This window comes from Zootoca vivipara, chromosome 5 (genome assembly GCF_965207765.1).
Source record: "Zootoca vivipara chromosome 5, rZooViv2.hap1.1, whole genome shotgun sequence".
Classification (NCBI taxonomy): domain Eukaryota; kingdom Metazoa; phylum Chordata; class Lepidosauria; order Squamata; family Lacertidae; genus Zootoca; species Zootoca vivipara.
The window spans coordinates 82,490,743-82,511,142 of NC_142588.1; the positions used below are offsets into that span (position 1 = coordinate 82,490,743).

Below are 20,400 nucleotides of genomic sequence, written 5' to 3' on the forward strand. Positions count from 1 at the left end.
CCTCAGGTTAAGAATGATTTCAGATTAAGAATGGACCTCTGGAACGAATTAAGTTCGTAACCAGAGGTACCACTGTACATTGCTTGATTGGAGAATTGCATTGCAAAATTTAAAGAGTGAATTTTGAAGAACGGCTGCATTTAGTTTTGCGTGTTGTTTCCGGAAGACAGAATTAGGGAGGTTTGGCTTTTAAGTGGAATTGGAATTGAGTTTCTCCCCATCCCTGCTCTCTGTATCACAAAGTTATGACTTTTCCAGCGGAACACAGAAAAAGAACATTTAAGCTTCTGTTCTCCTCAGAGAAATTCTACAAAATGTATAAAAACAGATGGTTGCGAACAACCTAAAGGTTCCCATCAAAAGTTATTTAAAATGGTGTATTTGAAACTCACCAATTAAGGAAAGAAAGAAATATATAACAGGCAGGCGGTTCAAGTTTTCAACATAATTTAATAAGAAGCTTCCGGTTTAAAAGGTAACCACAGCAAAGACATAAAAGAGCTGGTGGCAGCTGCCATTAGCCATGAAGCTTGTTCTTACTCATCCTACCAGTCCCCAGCAGTTACAAGTAGTGGCTTGACTGAGTTGGAAATGTTATTGCTCAATTTAATGTACTGAATAGATGTGGGTCCCCCCCCCACCATGTGGTCCTCTCATTACAGCAGTAGGAAGAAACGCAAGGAGCATATAGGGAACAGAAGAAGCCAGCTGAAGAGGCAGTAGTTTAAAACCGACCCAAGTCAAAGTGTTTTTGCCCAGGGGTTGTAGCTCCATTGGTTGGAACTTATTTTGCATGGAAAGTTGTGAAAGGCCAATGGTGTTTAGGGGGAGAAAAAGAACGGTTTCAAGCTTTAAGACATTCCCATAGGAGCGATCTATCCATGGCTCTTGGTGCTCAGAAAAGATATCCTCAAGTCTCAAAATGTCAAGTAACCTTGGACTGCTGTGAGTCAATATGCTACCAGGCCAAACGTAAGGTGTTGCTGTTTGCACATAAAGCCCTAAACAATTTGGGAATAGCCTACCTCGAAGATTGCCTTTCTCCATACACTCCCGACAATTCTTTGAGATCTGCTGGAGAAGCCTTGCTAACTGTCTGCTGTGGCAGCCACAAGGAGCAGTAAGGCCTATATTGTGGAATACAGTGCTTTTTTCCAGGGGGTACTCAAGGGTACATTGCTTTTTGTTGTAAAAAAGTGTGACACTTACTGTAACAACTTCATGGTCAGTCCTGGCAGCTATTTTTCTAGGAGAAACCCACCAGTTTTGTGCATTTGTGTATTAGACAGCAATCCCGTGTTTAGCTTTAGATTCCAGCTTATTATTATAATTTTTTACACAAGCTTACCCAGCCACATGACCCAATTTTTATGTTCTTCTGATCTTTGCCTTTTTATGTTTTTAACTTTCAATTTTATGTGCACAGCTTTGAGAAGATTTCTTTCCCTTTGGTGCTACAGATATTTATGCATTAATAATTAAAATAAGTTAAGTTGATAATGAACAAGAATAGGACAGATCACTCAGAGCACTTTCTCTGAAAGCATCTCATTTTGACCAATAACTGCCATGTTGTTGTTATTGTTGTTGTTATCAAGATAGTTGATCCATTGTTCTGGACTAGTAAGATGTGAGAGGCTTCTGATACTTCAGTAGTAACTCTTGGCTTGAAATATGCATAAAAAGCTTGGGCATATTGCCAAGCTCTGCTCTATCAGTTTAACTAAAGTATAGAATTGCATCCAGAAAAAAAAACAACTTGAAGGATCCCCTCACCCCATATATGCCCACTTGACAGCTTTGATCTGCACATCTGGTACTTTGAAAAGTGTCACATAATGTTTGATTTGCACTTACAAGGGATCAATGTTTCTGCCAAGCTCTGGAATTTCCTGTTTACTGATGTTATTAGGCAGGTGCCTGTTTCTGGCACTCCCTAAAAACATGTTTGTTAGGGCAAGCCTATCCAAACATGTGATTTTGACATTTTTTAAAATGTATTTATTTGCTTATTTTATACTTACATTTTGAACAACTTGCTTTTAGCATCCGATTTAATAGGTATTTTAAATGTACTGTATATCTCATATTGTTTTATGTATACCACTTAAAAGGTTTTGATGACTAAGCGGCATACAAATCTTGAAATATATCACGCTGTAGTGGCAGGTGTCTCTTGGGTTACCACCACCACCACCTTTGCAAGTTTAAGTATCTAGTTTATGGCTTTTGTCAATTTCGAGGTTCTTGTGCTAGAATGTATCTAGAACTCTGTGTAGAGCACTGATGTGTGGAGGGAGATCAGGAGGCCCCTGAAAATGCATGTTCCCACCATTCCAGTGGCCAGCTATGGCCCTCTGACCTACAACCATCTTGCAAAGGTCTGAAAGGGAGCCTGGTCTACTTCATGCAACTCCTGCCACAAGTGCAGGCTGTTCTCCCTTCAGACCTTGGTCTAGAGGGGCACAGTCAACACATGGCGCTGCTCCCCTTCTGTGCGTTCACGACTGCAGGGAAAATAAGGAGTGGATTGTTCAAGGGATTGTGAGGCGCTCCAAAGTGAGTGAATGGGCAGGAAACTGGACAATATGATTCAGTGTACACCAAATGTAGATCGGGGCAAAACGAAGCCTAACTTCACTCACACACTAATGGGGAAAAGAACTGAAAATTAAACTGCCACTATCATAAGGCTGTGATAGAAATTGATTGTGTGAGCATAGTTGCAATACTGTGTACAGTTCAGCTTGCCTAACCTCTAAAAGGATACTGCACCTCCAACAGGGTTCAGAAAAGGGCAAGCAAAATGATCAAGGATTACATGATAAAAGAAGCACAAAACATTGGAGAGGATATCCCAGTGGAAGTCTGGGAATAGTTCTGGAAAACAATGGACTATGTTGAAATGGCAAAGGTGAGAGCAAGAGAAGAGATCAAGTGATGAATTTCATATGGAAGAATGAGACCCTTATTTGGACATTTTGGAAAATATTAAATGGAATCGTGGGCAGGATTGAAACATGAGCTGCGGAAGAAAAATAATTCTAATTGCAATGAAGGAATAGTGGAATAGATAAAAGTATAATGCAGCATAAAAGGTTGAGAATAAAAACACCATGGAAGAAGGGTGGGGAGTCAACTTTTTAAAGTGTATTAAATTTGATGCTAAATTTGATATAAGTTTGTTAAACAAAATGGTGAAATTCAATAAAAAATTTAATTAGCAAAAAACACACATAGATTTTCATTGACAACGACGATAAGAGAAAATTGTTATGAATTGATGGGCAGATGGTACACGACCTGTCGGAATACAAAGGCTTAATACGAATTACTCATTGGAATACTGGAAATGTGGAAAGAACCAGAATATTTTCTTTCATGTGTGCTGGGAGTGGGAACTGGAGAAAAAAGACTGGTCAAAGACCAGAGATCAAATAATTAAACTCTCAAATAATTAAACTGTCACCTGGTTGTGTTCTTGTTAACCTATGTAAAGGAGTCAGTAAGATGGCAACATAAACAATTATGTGCCCTGTGTTGCAGTTGCAATTCTCTTCACTAGCCTTCTGGTGGGGTCTGCATAAATCCCAGTGTTGTGAACAGAATCAACTAATATTCAGCCATTCATTTGGTAAAAGCTTTATCAGGAGGGAAGGTGCCAAAAATAGGCCACTTGCGTTGCAAGAGCAGCAAGCGAGACCACGGGATGAACGCTTGTCTGTGTTGGAAGGAAAGGCTTTGAAAAAACAATGGGGTCAAAGTGTATTGTTTGAGGTTACTCATTTTCATTATGCATAGATTAGGCTTATTAAATTAGCTAATGGAAATATTTACTTAGACTGTAAATTAGTCATTTGCTGTTTAGAGGTTAATGTAAGAGGGCTGCAGATTCCAAACACAAAAATAAAAATCCAGTTGGTTGCATCCAACTAAGTTTTACGCAGAGCAGACCCACTGAAATTAATGGACTGAAGTTAGCCATGTCTATTAAATTTAATGGGTCTACTCTGTGTAAGAACAGCTTTGGAGACAACTCTTAATTATACCCCTTTTGTGAATGTAGTGGGGAGCAAGTGGCTGGAACCAGCTTAGCAGCCTCACTCCTGGGCTTGTAACAAAAATGGTATCTTTCTACAAAGATGGATGCCAATGATTCTCCCTGCCCCATTTCTTTTTGGGGAGAGCCACCAAACACAAGGAGATCTTAAAGGGAAATTGATGTAAGAAGCAAGACAAGGGTGCACTGTTCAAGCAGACAGTCTTGGATAGCTGCATCATAGCAGGACTCCAACTGGGCTCAATTCCTACGGAGAAGCAAACTTAGCCTGATACACCAGTGTATCATTAAGTAAGTAGTGAGGTAGGGCATGGGGTAGGCGACCGATGTGGGCTCCCTCCAGGTTGAACACACAAAGAAGGAAGATTGTGGCAAGCCAGCTGGGATCATGTCTCCATGTGGGGGCTGTACACACAGCCCCTGGGATTGGCACAGTTACAGCAACTCTTTCTGAGCCAATGTGATTGGGTGAATTATGGCAGCTTCCGCAACACGGCTCTGGTTCATGCCAGCCGTACATTGGCATGATTCTAACCCTATTACAAATCTGCTGGCAGCCAATGCATATTGTGGCCATTGGCGGTATCAACTGGCCTGTACAATGGGAACTGTGGAACCACTGAAGGAAAAACTGGAAGAAGGCAGCATGAGAGTCCTTCTCTGCTTTTTAAAGAGGCCTGAACTGGCCAAACACTGTTAATTACTTAAGACACTGTACTTTGAAGCTGGCCAGTCAACCTCCCTGGGTGTCTGCTGGAGCTAATGAGGAAAAGCTAATTGAAACAAAAATAAAATGAGGTAGGTTAAAAACAGCAACACAGATCCAATTATGTTACATCCATAGACTAATAGGGAATCCATGCTTGTAGATAGTAGAAATGTTGCACATAACTTCCTTAAAACTGGAAATAATTCAAACAAAGCATATAAGGACACAGGTTAACCCAAACTAAATACATACATCTGCACACATATTGGTGTTCACTATATAGGTGGGCAGCAAAGAGGGACGGGCAGAAAGATGAAACTAAGTGTCAGGTTCTAGGCCACCAAAACTGTCCTTCCAATCTGCTATCTCTCACTTTTGCAATGTTCCTATTCTTTGCACCACGGGATGAAGATCTCATGAAGTTTTTTCATATTCGGAAAACAGGACACCATCAGACAAGGAAGTGGGCAAATGTCCATCAACATTTGGGGCTTCCGTCTTCCAAAGGATTAAATTCTGTTGGCTCCTGGAGGTTTTAATGAAGGGAAAAAACACACACCAGTATCTACAAGGATCATCCCCGCCCCTTCCCCGAAAAGCAAAGTACAACTGTACAGAGTAGGTTGGACCTAGGCTCAATGCATTCAAGTTGGATGCAGTTAGAGACACTTTCCAGCCAATCTTCAAAATCTTGCTCTATTTCAATTTGTTTCTCAACCTGCAATTTTATTGTGATACTTTCCGTATTACAGCTTAGAGAAAGGCAAGAAAATGCTAAGGCCAAAGTTGGGAATGATTGCCAAGGATGGCACTGCTATTTCTCTCAATGAGCACCATTATATGAAGATCCATACCGAAGTATAGACTGACAGGTTGACAAGAAAAATATATTTGTACCTTGACTGTATTATAATCTAAGGCTAGTCGGTTAGCCATTTAGAATAGATTTCCCAAAAGGAAGGGTTCGGGGGGGGGGGGAATTCTAATTCATTCTCTCGTTTGAAATTTGTCGACCTGTTTGCAAAACTAACACAGAAATGTTGGAAAAGGCAAAAGATTTTACAAAAGTTAACCATCTCTATGGTTAAAGCCTCCCAACACAAAGATAAAATGATACATTTATTGTGCTGTCTCTCACCAGTTTTAATTGGTAACCTTACAACATACTATATTTCCGATGCTAGCAGGCAGACAAAATTAAAAACAGAGACTCTGCTTGACACTTAGATCTGTCCCCATTTGTACAAATAGAGGGACAAGGAAAATGTTTAAAAAACAAAATGAAATTGTGTGACCCACAGCTCTATCACAGTTTCAACTGAAGACTTCCAAGAGATTTATTCTGCTAAACCTCTTGCGCACTTGTCCATCTCTGCCCAAATACAGTGTTGCATTCTTGTGACCTTGAGTAAACCTCCATTCCTAAACCACAACAAGAAAGGTGTGTCATATTCTTGGAGCGTGTCTGCGTGAGTGCGAGTGTGTTCACAGAAGGAAGCAACGTGTTCCACAATTATCTTCTTCACCTGCCTCTACAGTGTTAGTCCACACGTTCCAATGCTCTTCAAGCTTAAAAAAATCTTGGTGTCAAAGTCAGCACCCGAGGGCCCTCTTGTTACCAGTTCATCATGGAATTTCTGTTGAGTGTCATGAAAAAAACTTGACTACTTCCTCCAGATCTCACCGAGGCGAAAAATACCTGTTTGGGAAGGAAACATCCTGATCTATTAAACTGCAAAATCATCATATGAACTTGTAAATGGGATGTGTTTAATTTTCTCATTCATTCACACATTTTGCTTATTTGTTATGTCACATCTTATCTTGTCTTTTTGTTTTAAAGCTCAGAGCAGGTGTTAAAAACATTATTAATGGCTTGACCACATTGCTTTTACAAGGGGCATCAAATGCTCTCCCACCAGTTGCTTCCGGACCATTCTCTGTGCAGCTCTGAGAGCAGACCTACCTTATCGTTTCTTTCACATAGAAATTTTAACCGCTGAGCACGCTTGTGCATAAATACTCCGTCCAAATGCCCAGTCTCCACCGATCGTATCTCAATCGCTTTCTCGCCCCAGCCCATTATTTGATTGGAGTGGATGTAGGCTGAAATAAAACAAATAAATGGCAACCAGTTCTTACTGAAAAAATTGGGCCAAGGCAGCTTTTACCACGTGCCACACCTGGCAGGAAGTTACCATGTGAAATAGATTATGTCCTAACGCTGGAAGCTCAAGCCACAGATGGTTTCATCACAGGAAACGCAGAGGACTACATTATCTAGGAAAATAGCCAACTGCAGCTTAGGATTCTCACTTCACACTGAATTTATTGATACCTAAGGAGAAGAGGAAGAACTGACATACCCACTGAAGTGGGCATTTCTCCCCACTGGAGTACCACGTCTTTCGTTATGCGTCCATAGGTATTAACGTACACTCCTTCGTCCTCATAGCACACAAGCATCTCCATTCCATCCGTTTTGGGCAAGATGACAATGGCGTGAGGTGTGATATTGCCCTGAATCTGCGTACAGAACAGAACCCCCCAAAATCAGCATTAAATCAAGTTTACAGGACAACAAAGAGACCAGCTCTCTCCAGCATTTGCCAACTTCTCTCAGAAAACTGCCAAACCAACATTTGCTACCAACCCATAAACAGATTTAGCCCATACAATACACGGGTTCCTGGAGAACTCATGGTACAGCAGCCTTCTCCTCAGCAATGTGAGAAATTCACCAAATTACGCATTACGGTGTGCCCCCCCCAAAGGAAATTAGGACCCTGTTTCAATAGGCGTCATACATACTGTATAATCAAGTTTGCAGAGCACCACCACGCTGCCTCAGACTCACATGAGATGGTATATAGATATCATATGAATTCCCCGAATCCACATCGATAACATGGAAACCAGTGTGCGATCCAAAGATGACTTTTAACCTCTGACCTTCTTCTACTGTGAGGTCAACAAGCAATGGTTTGTGCTGGAGATCTGCAAAAGACTTTAAAAACCCCCTCAGTCAATTTTGTGTGGTATGGGGGAAAAAATGAAATAAATGCACAGCATGCTATGGTAAGAACAAGAGTATTTTATATTTGTTGTTTAAAAATGTGTCCTCGTTGCTTTTGCTGTCTAGGTTATCTTTCAGACATTTAGGGCATTGATTTAGCTCTTTACCTGTTGGTATCTTACAAGAAGATGCAAAGTGTCAGTGGAATGTTTGGCCTTTTAATTTTTAAGCAACAGGAAGCTACATTTCCCAAGTGCACCTGGGGGCTTTTGTCCTGGTACGCTCTTATGCAATGCACAAAGCACCAGGCGGGATTAGAAGTGAGAGACTTCCCTCTCCCTGTGGCTGTACAACTCCAATTGTTGGGGCTACCAGCCCAGCTTGTGAATGGAATTTGAAAGGGGTGGTGGTGATTGCAAGGATGGCTGGGAGAGGGATAATCCAGGAATTCTACCCTGATTTTGAATTTAATTCAAGTTTCAAAGAATTCAAGATTTGTAAAGCTCACCTCTTCTTTGAGATGGACATTAGAACCCCCTGAATCTTGTATCTAAACCCTGGATTAACCCTTTTTGCCAGCATGCCTATTTCAGTAGGATTATTTTTATATTTGCATTTAAGTTTAATAAAAAAAAAGTTAGGAAGCATCAGGGCTGGAACCCAACACATAGTAAAACAGGGTTAAATCTGATTGAAATTGTGGTGAAGCTTGTGACCAGGAGCTTGCGACTGGGACTTGTAAACAGGGGCGACCGCAAATAATCAGTGGAGGAAACTGAAGAGTGAGATTGTGTCTTTGAGATTAAGGCTGGTTGGTTGTCTGAGCTGTTTTGGTTTGTGGCTGTGTGCTCTGCTAGAGCACATGGTCTGAGGGGGAGGTGCTACTGCTGAGAGGAAGGCAGGCTGAATGAGGAAGTGACTTGGGGGAGAAGTTAGCAGCCAGCGGCAATTCTATTTAGCTGATTGCAGCCTCTGGAAACTCATGACCAAGACTTGAAAACAAGGGCATTTGCGAAGACAATTTGAGAAGAAGGCCCGCAGTGCTGTCCCATTGTGAAAACCAAGAGACATGGACGATGAGGGAGCTTCTTCAGGGAACTGTGACTCTGTGCCATGTTTATTTTCCTGCCTGAGAATGAGCAAAACTACACCAGCAGGAAGTGCAAGCTGGCTGCCTTGCTGGAAGAGAAGGTACAGCAATTTGAGGCACACCTGTCCAAGCTATCAGGCAAGATGAGGAATTTCTCGCTAGAGCAGAATGGACTGTCCTGGAATAGAGTGATGTAGGGGTGGAGGTGTCATTAGGGAGGAGGAAGATCACCCATTGCAGGAGACGAACTCCTGGAGCAACATGACACACAGAAGCAGGACTGTCAGGAGCCATGCTGTGTCACTGAAGCTGCAAAATTGATTCCACGCCCTCACCTTGAACACCGATTCTGGGCCAGAGGGACAAGGACAGCAGTTGCAGACCTCAGAACACACAGAGGTGGCTGTGGGAGGTACAGCGTTCAGAACGATACCTGCCACTCTCGGAGGAGGAAGAGATATGTGGTGATGGCAGCTGACAGAGGTAGCCGTGTGTGGAGGTAACAGGATGTCCCAGGAGGTATGCTGCCTCCCAGATGCAAAAATTCACATTATGACACAGAAGTTGCCAAGTCTTATAAAACCCGCTGACCACAACCCCTTCTTTCTGATTCATGTGGGTGCAACAATACTGCCAGACACAGCATTCAATGTATAGCAAGGGACTATGAGACTCTGTGTAGGAACTTGAAGGGCCTTGGGGCACAGGTGGTTTTTTTCATCACTTGTTTCTGCTGAAGTTTGTGGCCCAGGAAGAGAGAGGAAAATACTGGAAGTAAACCACTGGCTGCGCATCAGGAAAGGTTTGGCTTCTTGGACCATAGTGTCCGCTTTCTTAAGGAAGGACTTTTGGTGAGAGATGGGTTGCATCTCACAGCGGTTGGCAAAAATGTGTTTGCTAAGAGTCTTACAAAGTTGACCAGGAGAATGTTACACTAAATCATGAGGGGCGGGAGAAAACAATACAGATGACAAAAGAGCAAGTGGCACTGGGGTTTATAGCTTCATTGATGCACAGGAAACTGAGGTGGTGCTCCAGAAACCTGCTAAAGGGCAGGAAACTACAAGAAGGAAGCAACTGGAGGGAACGACTCGTGGTTTCATTCCTCTCTACACAAATGCAGAGTATGGGAAACAAGCAAGGTGGACTGGAGATTTTAGTACCGGATGGCAAATATGACCTGGCAGGCATTACTGAAACCTGGTGGGGTGCGACTCGTGACTGGAATGTAGAAATTACATCTGGGTGCCACAATTTAAGAAGGATATTGACAAGCTGGAACATGTGCAGAGGTGACCAAGATGATTAAGGGTCTGGAAACCAAGCCTTGATGAGGAACAGTTGAGGGAGTTGGGCATGTTTAGCCTGGATAAGAGGAGACTGAGAGGACATATGATAGCCATCTTCAAATATCCTGTCTGCCACATGGACAGATGGAACAAGCTTGTTTTCTCCTGCTCTGGAGAATAGGAACTGAACCAATGGCATCAAGTTATAAGAAAGAAGATTTCAACTAAATACCAGGAGAAACTTTCTGACAGAAAGCTGTTTTGACAGTGGAATGGACTCCCTCGGAGGTTTTAAAGCAGAGGTTGGATGGCCATCTGCCATGGATGCTTTAGTTGAGATTCCTCATAGACTTGTAGGCCCATTGGCAGGACAGGCCCACTTGGCTGTCAGGGTAGATTGATGTGATTTTATTTATGCATCACACAGTGGCTCTAGACCAGCCTTCCCCAACCTGGAGCTTTCCAGATGTTTTCAACTGCAACCTTCATAAGCCCCAGCCCTCTATGCTGATGGGAGTTGTCGTCCCAAACATCTGGCGAGCACCAGGATGTTGTTGTTCTATAAGCACATCTGAACTGGTTCGTAACCATCTGTGGTCTTTGTGAATATGCTGGTATGTCTAACATGGGAATGAGAACCAGCTCTAATAATTTTGCAGAGGTTTGCCACACAGAGAGATATAAGTTAAGTTCCTTGTTATGCCACAGATGAATAGATAACAGAAGTGAATGACAGATTTTCTTATCTGTGACAAAAAACATGAACAAATGTATGAATAATGCTAATATTTTTGTAACAACACAAAACATACCTTAAATGCCATAAACTTGTGATATGGTTTAGGAGCCCAAGCATATATCTCTACAGCATTCTTTAAGGCAATCACCAAGAACTTGATTCTCTCATATTTCACTAAAATTGAAATAAAACTAAATTTTTAAAACATCCAATTCACTCAAGACAAAACCGAATGATTTAATCTCAAGGGCAGCTGCTGAAACCATATTGTCAGTGGAAGTATTGTCTTTAAGAACAGGCCAAATGCCAAATTCCCCTGATAGTTTGGACTGATTTGAGGTTCTTCATAGTTCTGGATGGTGCTTTCTAGCTACAGGGGCAGCCATCTTGTGTTTGCTTGCATGTATGTGACACAGCATGGCTGCCACACCACCACTGCAGCAAATTAAAGATGGTGGCAATTGTGCTTCCAATTACAACAGTAGTTTGGAAGAGACTCACCACCACCAACGCAAGTGCAGGTATTTTGGAAAGAGCATGCGTGTCTGGGAGGAAACTAACCTCACAGGATTTGAGATGAATAATATGGCAATGTGACCCTTCCCTACTATCCTTGTAATGAATAAATAAATATTTTAAACTAGGACTGTGATACTTCAAAACTTCCTTTAAATGCCAAGTTGAAAATATAGGATTTGTTAAATAAAATCATCTACATATATCAGAGGACATTTGATTCAAATTTTGATCTACCAGATTTTAGCCTGCTAAGCCAAAAGGAAAATGATTGCATGGTATGTTTTTCTCTCTTAAGCAATAAAGCTTTTGCAATGTTCCGTTTTCACAGCTATTCACTAGTACTTTTCAACAAAGAACAATTAATCAAGAAGCATAACCTCCATAACTTGTGTTGAGTGAATATACATAAAATTAAAGACTTCAAGTAATATTTTGAAATGTAAGCATTTAGGTCCGTGGCAATAAACACACCCTTATTTGCCATCCAATACCAAGAAAAGTAACAGGTTACAGGTAGGTAGCCGTGTTTTTTTATTTTGCCAAGAAAAGTAATTTATTTCACTGCAGGACACAGGGAATTTCATATCGTTACTGGAGCACACTGGCTACTACCCAGCTTTTGATATGATATAGCTGACATCTGTGCAAATTCTTATTCTGGTACTAAAAGCATATGGGAGTCTTATATTAGTTTTGTCCACTGGGAAACATTAGGCACAAAACTGCCTCATATATAAGGTGAATATAAGAATTCATACAAGAACACTTGGTGACTGGCAGCTGAATATACAAACTGATTGGCTTGAAAAGCTTTGCCTCTTAGATGATGAGAAGCAATACAAAGCTCTAACTCAGGCACCCCCAAACTTCGGCCCTCCAGATGTTTTGGACTACAATTCCCATCTTCCCCGACCACTGGTCCTGTTAGCTAGGGATCATGGGAGTTGTAGGCCAAAACATCTGGAGGGCCGCAGTTTGGGGATGCCTGATCTAACTGGTGGTTGACTTTCTTGGCTTATTCACATGTGCTAAGAGCCAGCTAGTGCTGGACTCAGCAAGTGATAAATTTGTATGTGTGAGCCATCCAATAAAACTTCATTTAATTAGATGCTTTCCCTTAAATATACATTTTTTCACTTTAGCTGGTTTAAGCCTGGAAAAACCTACTAGTTTCAAAACTAAAGTTCTTAGAAAACAACTGTTAGTGGAGTCACCCTTGATTTAGGGCTCCCCCAAATCTAGTTGTGTTATACATGAGGGAGATTGTTTCTGAACATCTAGAAGAAAATGAACCACTGGTTTATTAGCTTTTTGAATGATATTGCACTTTAGTCCTATTCAGACATTAACTGTATACAGCCTAGGAGTAGCGGGAAAGATGGGTGATCCTTACTTATCCCATTGTTGGCCCCACTTCACATCTGTGTATCGGACATCCACTGCAGCAAAAGTCCATGAATGGCAACCAATCCAATGCTGAGAGATTGAGGTGAGATATAATATGCTATCTTCAAATATTTAAAGGGCTGTCACATGGAGCAAGCTTGTTTTCTCCTGCTCCAGAGGCCAGGACCCGAACCAAAGGATTCAAGTTACAAGAAAGAAGATTCCGACTAAACACCAGGAAAAACTTTCTGACCGTAAGAGCTGTTCAACATTGGAACAGACTCCCATGAGAGGTGGATTCTCCTTCCTTGGAGGGTTTTAAGCAGAGGTCGGATGGCCATCTGTCATGTATGATCTAGTTGAGATTCCTGTATTGCAGGGAGTTGGACTAGATAATTACTGAGGTGCCTTCCAACTCTAAAATTCTGTGATTCTATATGTATGACCAATCCATGCAATATTCATAAAAAATCAGATGGGGTGAACTTGTGGACCACATTAATATATGCTGGGGTCTGTTCCACTATCAAATAAGCCCAGGGATGGTTAGACAACACCATACCTCCCACTCTGAGCATAGTTAAAGTCATGCTTAGGCATAACTATTTTCTCCATGGTTATTTTAGTGCCATAGAAAGGTATCAAAGAAAAGAGGCATCAAGCATTTTATGCAATATTCACTCTTTTTGACTGTGCAACAAAGGCTGACTCTTTACACCTCTGTTTGCCTGTGGGAATAGCAGGAATCAGCACAAGGATATTCACAGTCCCCAAGCGCCTTTGACCAGCAGGCATGCCTAGCATTAAGAGAGCTTCCTGCTAGTGTGATACTGCACTTATGCATAGGGTCTTGTGCTTACCAACTTTGTAATGTATGCAACCTTCCAAATCTCCTACAGTGATCCAGCCTTGCTTCTTTTCTACTTCAGGGTCATTGTGTAATATTCTGTTTCTCAACCATGAAAGATAATAAACTCGTAGCTTGTTCTTCTTTCCTGTTGAAACATGGAACCGATAAAGATACAATCTATCATTGGATCAACTCGGATGCTAATACACAGGGCTTTTTATGCCATTTATCTTATCCATAAATTGTATGATGCCAGCTTGTCTATTGCATTCTTTTCAGTTGAGGAAAGCTAATTTTGGAAATATTAATTGGAACTTTAATCTTGCACCTAAACCGAAGCTGTATGAACGAAGCTAATTTCTGCATGCGTTCCTGTTGTCTTCCTATATGCTAAAATGTCTTATAATTGAGCTCATCAGTATTATTGTTAACTGTCTGTCTGGAGGTAAGGCTTTTCAGATGGAAGGGTGGGTTTTAAAAAGAAAAATTTGTGTTAGATGAAGCATGAAAACGTATGTAAGCATGCCAACCTCTGTTGGCCGAAAGTTACAGACAAGTATAAAGAATAATACTGCTGTAAAAAATATGTTTAAGTAATTGACGTAACTGAGCACTAAGTGTCAGTGCGCTAAGGGAGTTTTTAAAAAAATGTTTAGATGATGACAAGGAAGAAGGCCTTTACTGTTGTGGCTCTGTTTATGGAATACTCTTTTTACTGAGGTCCGCCAGGTACCTTCACTGACATCTTTTTGGCACCAGGTTAAAAAAACCCCAAACATTTTCCACAGGCTTTGGGTGAACTATGAATATGTTGTTTTGCTATTAGCATGCCACTAAAGCTTTCTGCTGCTGTTACTGAGGGTGGAGGTGTTTGTATATTTTTATGGCTTGCAAGCATTTTTACACAACTTTGTTTTTAAACAAATAACTAACAAGTTTAATAAAAAAGAGAGAGGGTGGTATTCAACTAAATAATTGAGTGAGCAGAACAAATTTCATTTGCACAGCAGGACCTTCCTCCTTCTCCTCCCCCTATGTGTGCCCTTGCACCATCCCCTGCACTTCAAGACTGGGCTGTCAGAAACCCATAGCAAAATGAAAACACTGATGCAGGCTCACAGCTATACCTGAGATAGTTACAAGGACATTGAGTCCTTCTAGCACGTCCATCTGTTGGAACCGCCTCCTGTTGATCAGGTTGTACACCTTCCCTTGCCCGCTGCGGTCCAACAGCATGAGCCCATTCTCTGTTCCCACCAGTAAGTTCACACCTGCACGATGAGCAAGCAGAGGAAGCGGATGAAATTAAGGAGAATGGAGAAATTTTTACTTAACATTAAAAGGAATCAACCAAGGGCTCCCAATGAAGGTCGGAACCCTCCCACATGTTGAAGGGATGAGGGACTATGTGGACTAGCCCTGTCTTTTGCCAATGTTTGTGCTCAGAGTGTTTTAGACGGTGATGGATGTGCACAGACCTCGTTCATGGGGTTGGGGCCTTGACTGATTCACTGGTAGAGGAGATCTATTGGCATTTATGACACACTCTTAACATTCAGAAGGTGGGAGACATGGTCACTGAAGTGGGATAGGCCTTGCCTACAAAGCCCTGTGAACCCCCTCCTTACCTCTGACTTCACTTACTCACAATGATCCCCTGCTATCCAGGGAATCTTTGGAGGTCTTTAAGCAGAGGCTTGACAGCCATATGTCAAGAATGCTTTGATGGTGTTTCCTGCTTGGCAGGGGGTTGGACTGGATGGCCCTCGTGGTCTCTTCCAACTCTATGATTCTATGATTCTATGAATCAAGCTCCTATCTGCTCTTGCCAGCACCATAAAAACACTGGCCCAAGGCATGGATTCCCATAGATCCTAATGATTTCTGTATAGGACGACAGCAAAATTGCCAACAAATCACAGAGCACATCTGCATAGAAAGAGGTGACCTGTGACTTGATGGTGGTTTTGAGGGATCTCTTGTGAAAACTGTGAGGATCCGTAAGGATCTGGGCCTCAGAGCCATGCTTCTGCACTATGGCAGTGCTGGGAAACACCCAATCTGAGGCTTTTAAATGATTCAGTCAATGGAGCAGATGGTAGATGTGATTTGATGGTTGTTTGGCGGAGGATGTCCCCATTCTCATTCTCTCTCTCTCTCTCCTCCTGTAGTACCCCAGATGCCCCCCCCTTTCCCACCTATGCTCTCAGGTGCCTAACTGAACCTTCAAAAGCACAGGGAGATGGAAAGGAGCTGTACTCTTTCAGCTTCCTTCATCAGCTCTCTGTACTTTTCAAGTGGGCAGTAAGTAGGCAGTAAGTGGGGATGGTGTTGAGGCTTCAAGAACACCAGAGGAAGTCTTCAAGAGTGCCACTGAATCCACAGGTGCCATAATAGCAACCCCAGGAAAAAGGTGTCTAGAGCTGCTATTTAGCACCCTACCTTAAGTAGAGAATGTTTTGCTTCTACCCCCTCAGCTCCTGGTATTATGCCAGAGCCTCGCTTAAAAAGCACCAAAATATATATTAACATGCAGACGGCATTTCTGCTATTCAATGAGATAATTAACAGATTACCCCACAGAGCAGCACAAAGGATTTCAGAATTGAAGCGCTTCTTGTACTTTCGGATCTCTGGTGTGTCGCTATGAGGACGAATGTTGGTGGGATTCACATTTACTACAGAAATTTTCCTTGCTTCATTAAGTTTGGCCTGTTCCTGCCTCAGCAGCTCGCTGGTAAATAATGCTGGAAAGGAAAACATGCAGAAACAGCTTTACTGAATACATAATGGGGGTTTTATCAGCTACTAAGGGCCAATACATGTGTATCTTTAGCTCTGTGGGAGCTGCTTCCTACTGCTTTCCCCCATATCTCTCTGATAACATACAGATGGAAGAACTGTTACTGATAAACTCAGTTCAACTGGAATTCTGCACAGGCCTCAAGACTGTGTTGATTTTGGCATCTGTCTGCACAATCCTCTTCTTTCTTCTTTGGCGACCACAATGAATGCAGCACCACTGCAAGGAGTCAGAGGAAACTACAGCACTTCAAACCAAGTATCTGCCCAGGAGAGGAGAACTCAAGCTATATATCACTGTTGTTGTTTAGTCGTTTAGTCGTGTCCGACTCTTCGTGACCCCATGGACCAGAGCACACCAGACACTCCTGTCTTCCACTGCCTCCCGCAGTTTGGTCAGACTGATGTTAGCGGTTCCTGCCAAATATCCTGCACAGAGCTGCTGCATAGCCTGCTGCAAAAGGTTTGTGAAACCCTTTGAGGGCAAAGTTGCTCGGATCTGTGGTGAACCTGATGCCACAGTTAGTCCGGCCTTGCAAGAGGGCTTGAGGAGCACCATCAAGTTTCAACCTCATGAAGTGGACAGGATACTCATGGTGGTGAGACCAACTATGTGCCATCCTGATTTCTTCTCCCCACTTTTCTCAGGGTACCTCTATGTCATTTAAAGTTTTTAAATGTTGGACTGAAAATTCAAGTGAGATTGTGTGAATTCAAGTGAGAGTTGAGCTAATCTTGCAGAGTCTGGCACATATAGGGAGGAGGAGTTCAATGTAGGGTTAAGATGGTGTTCTGTTACTGCAAGCATGACTACCTGACTGATGGAACCATCTCCCCTTTCCTCTCTGGCTCTCTGTTTTGGGGATGCCGTAATCCTTTAGAGTGGATTTGTGGGTGGTAGTGGGTATGCAGGAGGAGAGGAGGCATAGCCTTTGAGCTGGGGGTGGGGATCCTTGTACTGCCCCCTCTAGTAGAATGGGGTAGTTGAATCTGGCCCATAGAGTCTCCATGCACCAAGGTTACTTTGACTTGCAGTAGCCACAATAAAATTCAGTGAATGCTGGCCTGTGGCCCACAACTTTCCAGACACTCATTCTTGTTGGGAAAACACTGGAGATTTGAGCACGTTCCCTAAATGCTGTAGAAGGGATGTTTTGCTATGATGCTATAGAAGCTGTAAGCTGTTATGAACACTTGCCAGGCCAGTATGTGCGGGATTTTTTTCAAATGCTCTTTCCTAGAGCTGATACTTGCCCAAGTATATGTGAACAGGACCAAGTATCTTATACCCCAAGCATTTCCCATTGCCTTTCCCTACCTGTGGCAGACGATTCCTCATCATCGTCCTCATCTTCATCTGTAGGGGAGGTCTGATATACCCTGGTATCCACAAATGGAGTGAAAGATGCTTTTGTGCTACTTCCCATTCCATACTATCCAGTGAGAAATAAATATATCATTTAATCAGAAGAAAGTAATAATAAGGTTTTTGTCTTCACACCTACACAGATAATACATTCAAAGCGCAAGCGGTGTAGTCCAGTGGCAGAATGGGTGGTATTTTCATGTATAAAGATCCAGGTATAAAATACCAATTCTTTAGCTAGTTGTTGTTTAGTCGTTTAGTTGTGTCCGACTCTTCGTGACCCCATTAGCTAGTACCCATGCCTTATCCCTAAAATGGCTCTGCAGAAGGCAGAAATTGGCTTTAATGACTGGTGTAGATGCAAAGGTAATAATCAATTTAAAGTAGCATAACCTTGTTGCTAAGTACAGCAGAGCTGGGTTTGATTAGAAGTAAATTCAGAATAATGAACTACTAATATTTACTTTTTTTCCCTTTGAGAATCTTCTGCTATGTTAGCATCTGCTATGTTAGCATCTGCTATGTGTAAAAGCAGGGATTTCCTCCACGACATGGCACTTGTTTTTCTGCTGTGATATTTACCCAAGTAATGTTATAGTTATGACTTCTGTTGTTTTTGTTTTAACTATTTATTTGTGCTTTTACCTTGCATTTTTATCTTGTGAACCGCCCTGGGATCTTGTGATGAAGTTCAGTATATAAATCTAATAAATCAATCATCATCATCATCAAAAGAAGCCAGAAAAATGGGGAGGGGGGAGTCCCACCTTCCATCATCACTATTCTATGCCTTTTCCTTTTATTTCAAAAGCCACCTAAGTCTTGTGATCCAGGTTGAGTGCTGGAGCCAGGCAGCTGTCACCCTAGATAACTGCCTAGCCTCCCTGCTGTAAAGAGATAACCAGCCTCATGAAAGAGCCTCCTTCTCTTTCAATGTACACATAAGGTAGCAGTTTTCTGAGGGCACCACTTGGGCTTCCAGGAAAAGCTAGCACTATCTCTTAACTGGGGAAGAAAAGGATTGCATTAATGAGTTCACGAGTGAACGTTTAGCAGAATATTTAGACCTCCTGAGGTTTTATTAACGAGATAGATGTGCTGACTTCCAAACTCTGGTGACGCAATGCCTCAATTGCCATCTCACAATCTGTAAACAGGCCTGCATAAATTACATGCAGATTTATTCTGCTTCTTTTAGCTACGGGGAAGGGCAACACAAGGAGTTATGTAGGTAAAGCTCACCGAGTTTGTCTCTGGGCTTCAGGGAGATTTAATAGGCATTGCCAACCCTCTTTTTAGAATATATGTGCAACCAATTCTTCCCTTTTGCTAAGGGCTAGAAACCTGCTCTTTGAAAAATAAAACAAAAGTTGAGATGTTCATGTAAAAGAATCCTGCTCTCCTGTGGTTCTGCTACAACCCTGTGTGGCTTTAACAAATTGAGGGGAATCACACTAATTCAGGATACCTTCCAGATACTGATTTTCTCCAATTATTATTCTGCTTAATGCCGGCATGCCAGACACCTGTCGACTGTGCTGATCACCATGTGGGTAGAAATCAGTCCAAACACACTAGCATGACCAGCACTGGAGAAGAAGAGCAGACTGTGCAAAAACAATAGAAACCTAGGAATCTTCCTCATACCAAATAAGTCCTTTGGTTTATCTAGCTCAGTATAGTCTACACCAGGGTTTCCCAAACTTGGGTCTCCAGCTGTTTTGGAGTCCCAAGTTTGAGAAACCCTGGTCTACACTGACTGGCCTGGGTTCTCCCGGATTTCAGACTTGGGACATTCCCAGCTTTACCTGGAGATGCCACAGATTGAACCTGGACCTTCTGCATGCCAAGCAGTTGCTCTACTGCTGAGCCATGGTCCCTCCCCAATAACAGGTGCCTTTCGTATGCAAGCTACTTCCTGTTTCACTTCTGGCTTTTGCAGCTAAGGGAAGCTTTTATCCAGAAATGCCCTTACTTTGCCAGAATTTCAACAGCTGATGGATTAAAACAGAAATTCAACATCATGTATATAATCATAAACACAGAATGATAGCCAAGAAGCGGGGAGGAGATCCAAGTATAAATCTTGAAAACAAGATTTTAATATTTCTGCAAGGCAAAGGTGGAGAAAGGGAGCAGGTCCTGAGCTGAGAGGACCCTGCTGCTACCTACTTCTGCCACCGAGTCCATCTCCTGACTATGGGTGGAGGCTCGGCCCAGACCCTCAGTCGGTGTGCCGGCAGGTGAGTGGCTCTGCTGCACCAAATCTGGAAGATTGACATGGCCGGCAAAGCCATTGCTGGCTGCGTGGCCAGAGCGCTTTTTGTCCCCAGAAGTCTGCAGAGACACAAGTTATAATGAAGAGAGGAGAGTGAGAGAGAGAGAAACCCCAAGAGTAACATATTAACTCACGTAGCCAAGCAAGCACAGGCACAAGCCCTTGGGCTTGGCTGTCCTCTTGACCCGCGGACTCAGCAAGCAGCTACGTATCTCCACTGAAGAAATTTAGAGAGAATGAAACACAGAGCACATTTGGAAGGAGAGGGCATCCTTGTTCATCAGCAGAAGAATAGT

General features: G+C 42.4%; 1 protein-coding gene across 6 annotated transcripts in view; it reads right to left on the minus strand.

Moving 5' to 3' along the window:
- Positions 1 to 430: 430 nt before the first annotated feature.
- The window catches only part of TNIK (TRAF2 and NCK interacting kinase), a 278,512-nt gene continuing 258,542 nt past the window's right edge, over positions 431 to 20,400 (minus strand). For 5 of the 6 annotated variants that reach the window (XM_088669855.1, XM_035132805.3, XM_035132806.3 and 2 more), the window contains 10 exons: positions 19,999 to 20,163; positions 17,779 to 17,893; positions 16,235 to 16,405; positions 14,786 to 14,929; positions 13,669 to 13,803; positions 10,977 to 11,077; positions 7,627 to 7,776; positions 7,136 to 7,295; positions 6,736 to 6,875; positions 431 to 6,468 (listed from right to left, as the gene is read on the minus strand). In XM_088669855.1, the coding sequence (XP_088525981.1) occupies positions 6,385 to 6,468; positions 6,736 to 6,875; positions 7,136 to 7,295; positions 7,627 to 7,776; positions 10,977 to 11,077; positions 13,669 to 13,803; positions 14,786 to 14,929; positions 16,235 to 16,405; positions 17,779 to 17,893; positions 19,999 to 20,163 (1,365 nt within the window). In that variant the 3' untranslated portion in view covers positions 431 to 6,384. The remainder of the gene's footprint in view (positions 6,469 to 6,735; positions 6,876 to 7,135; positions 7,296 to 7,626; positions 7,777 to 10,976; positions 11,078 to 13,668; positions 13,804 to 14,785; positions 14,930 to 16,234; positions 16,406 to 17,778; positions 17,894 to 19,998; positions 20,164 to 20,400) is intronic. The other variant, XM_035132807.3, reaches the window with a different exon arrangement.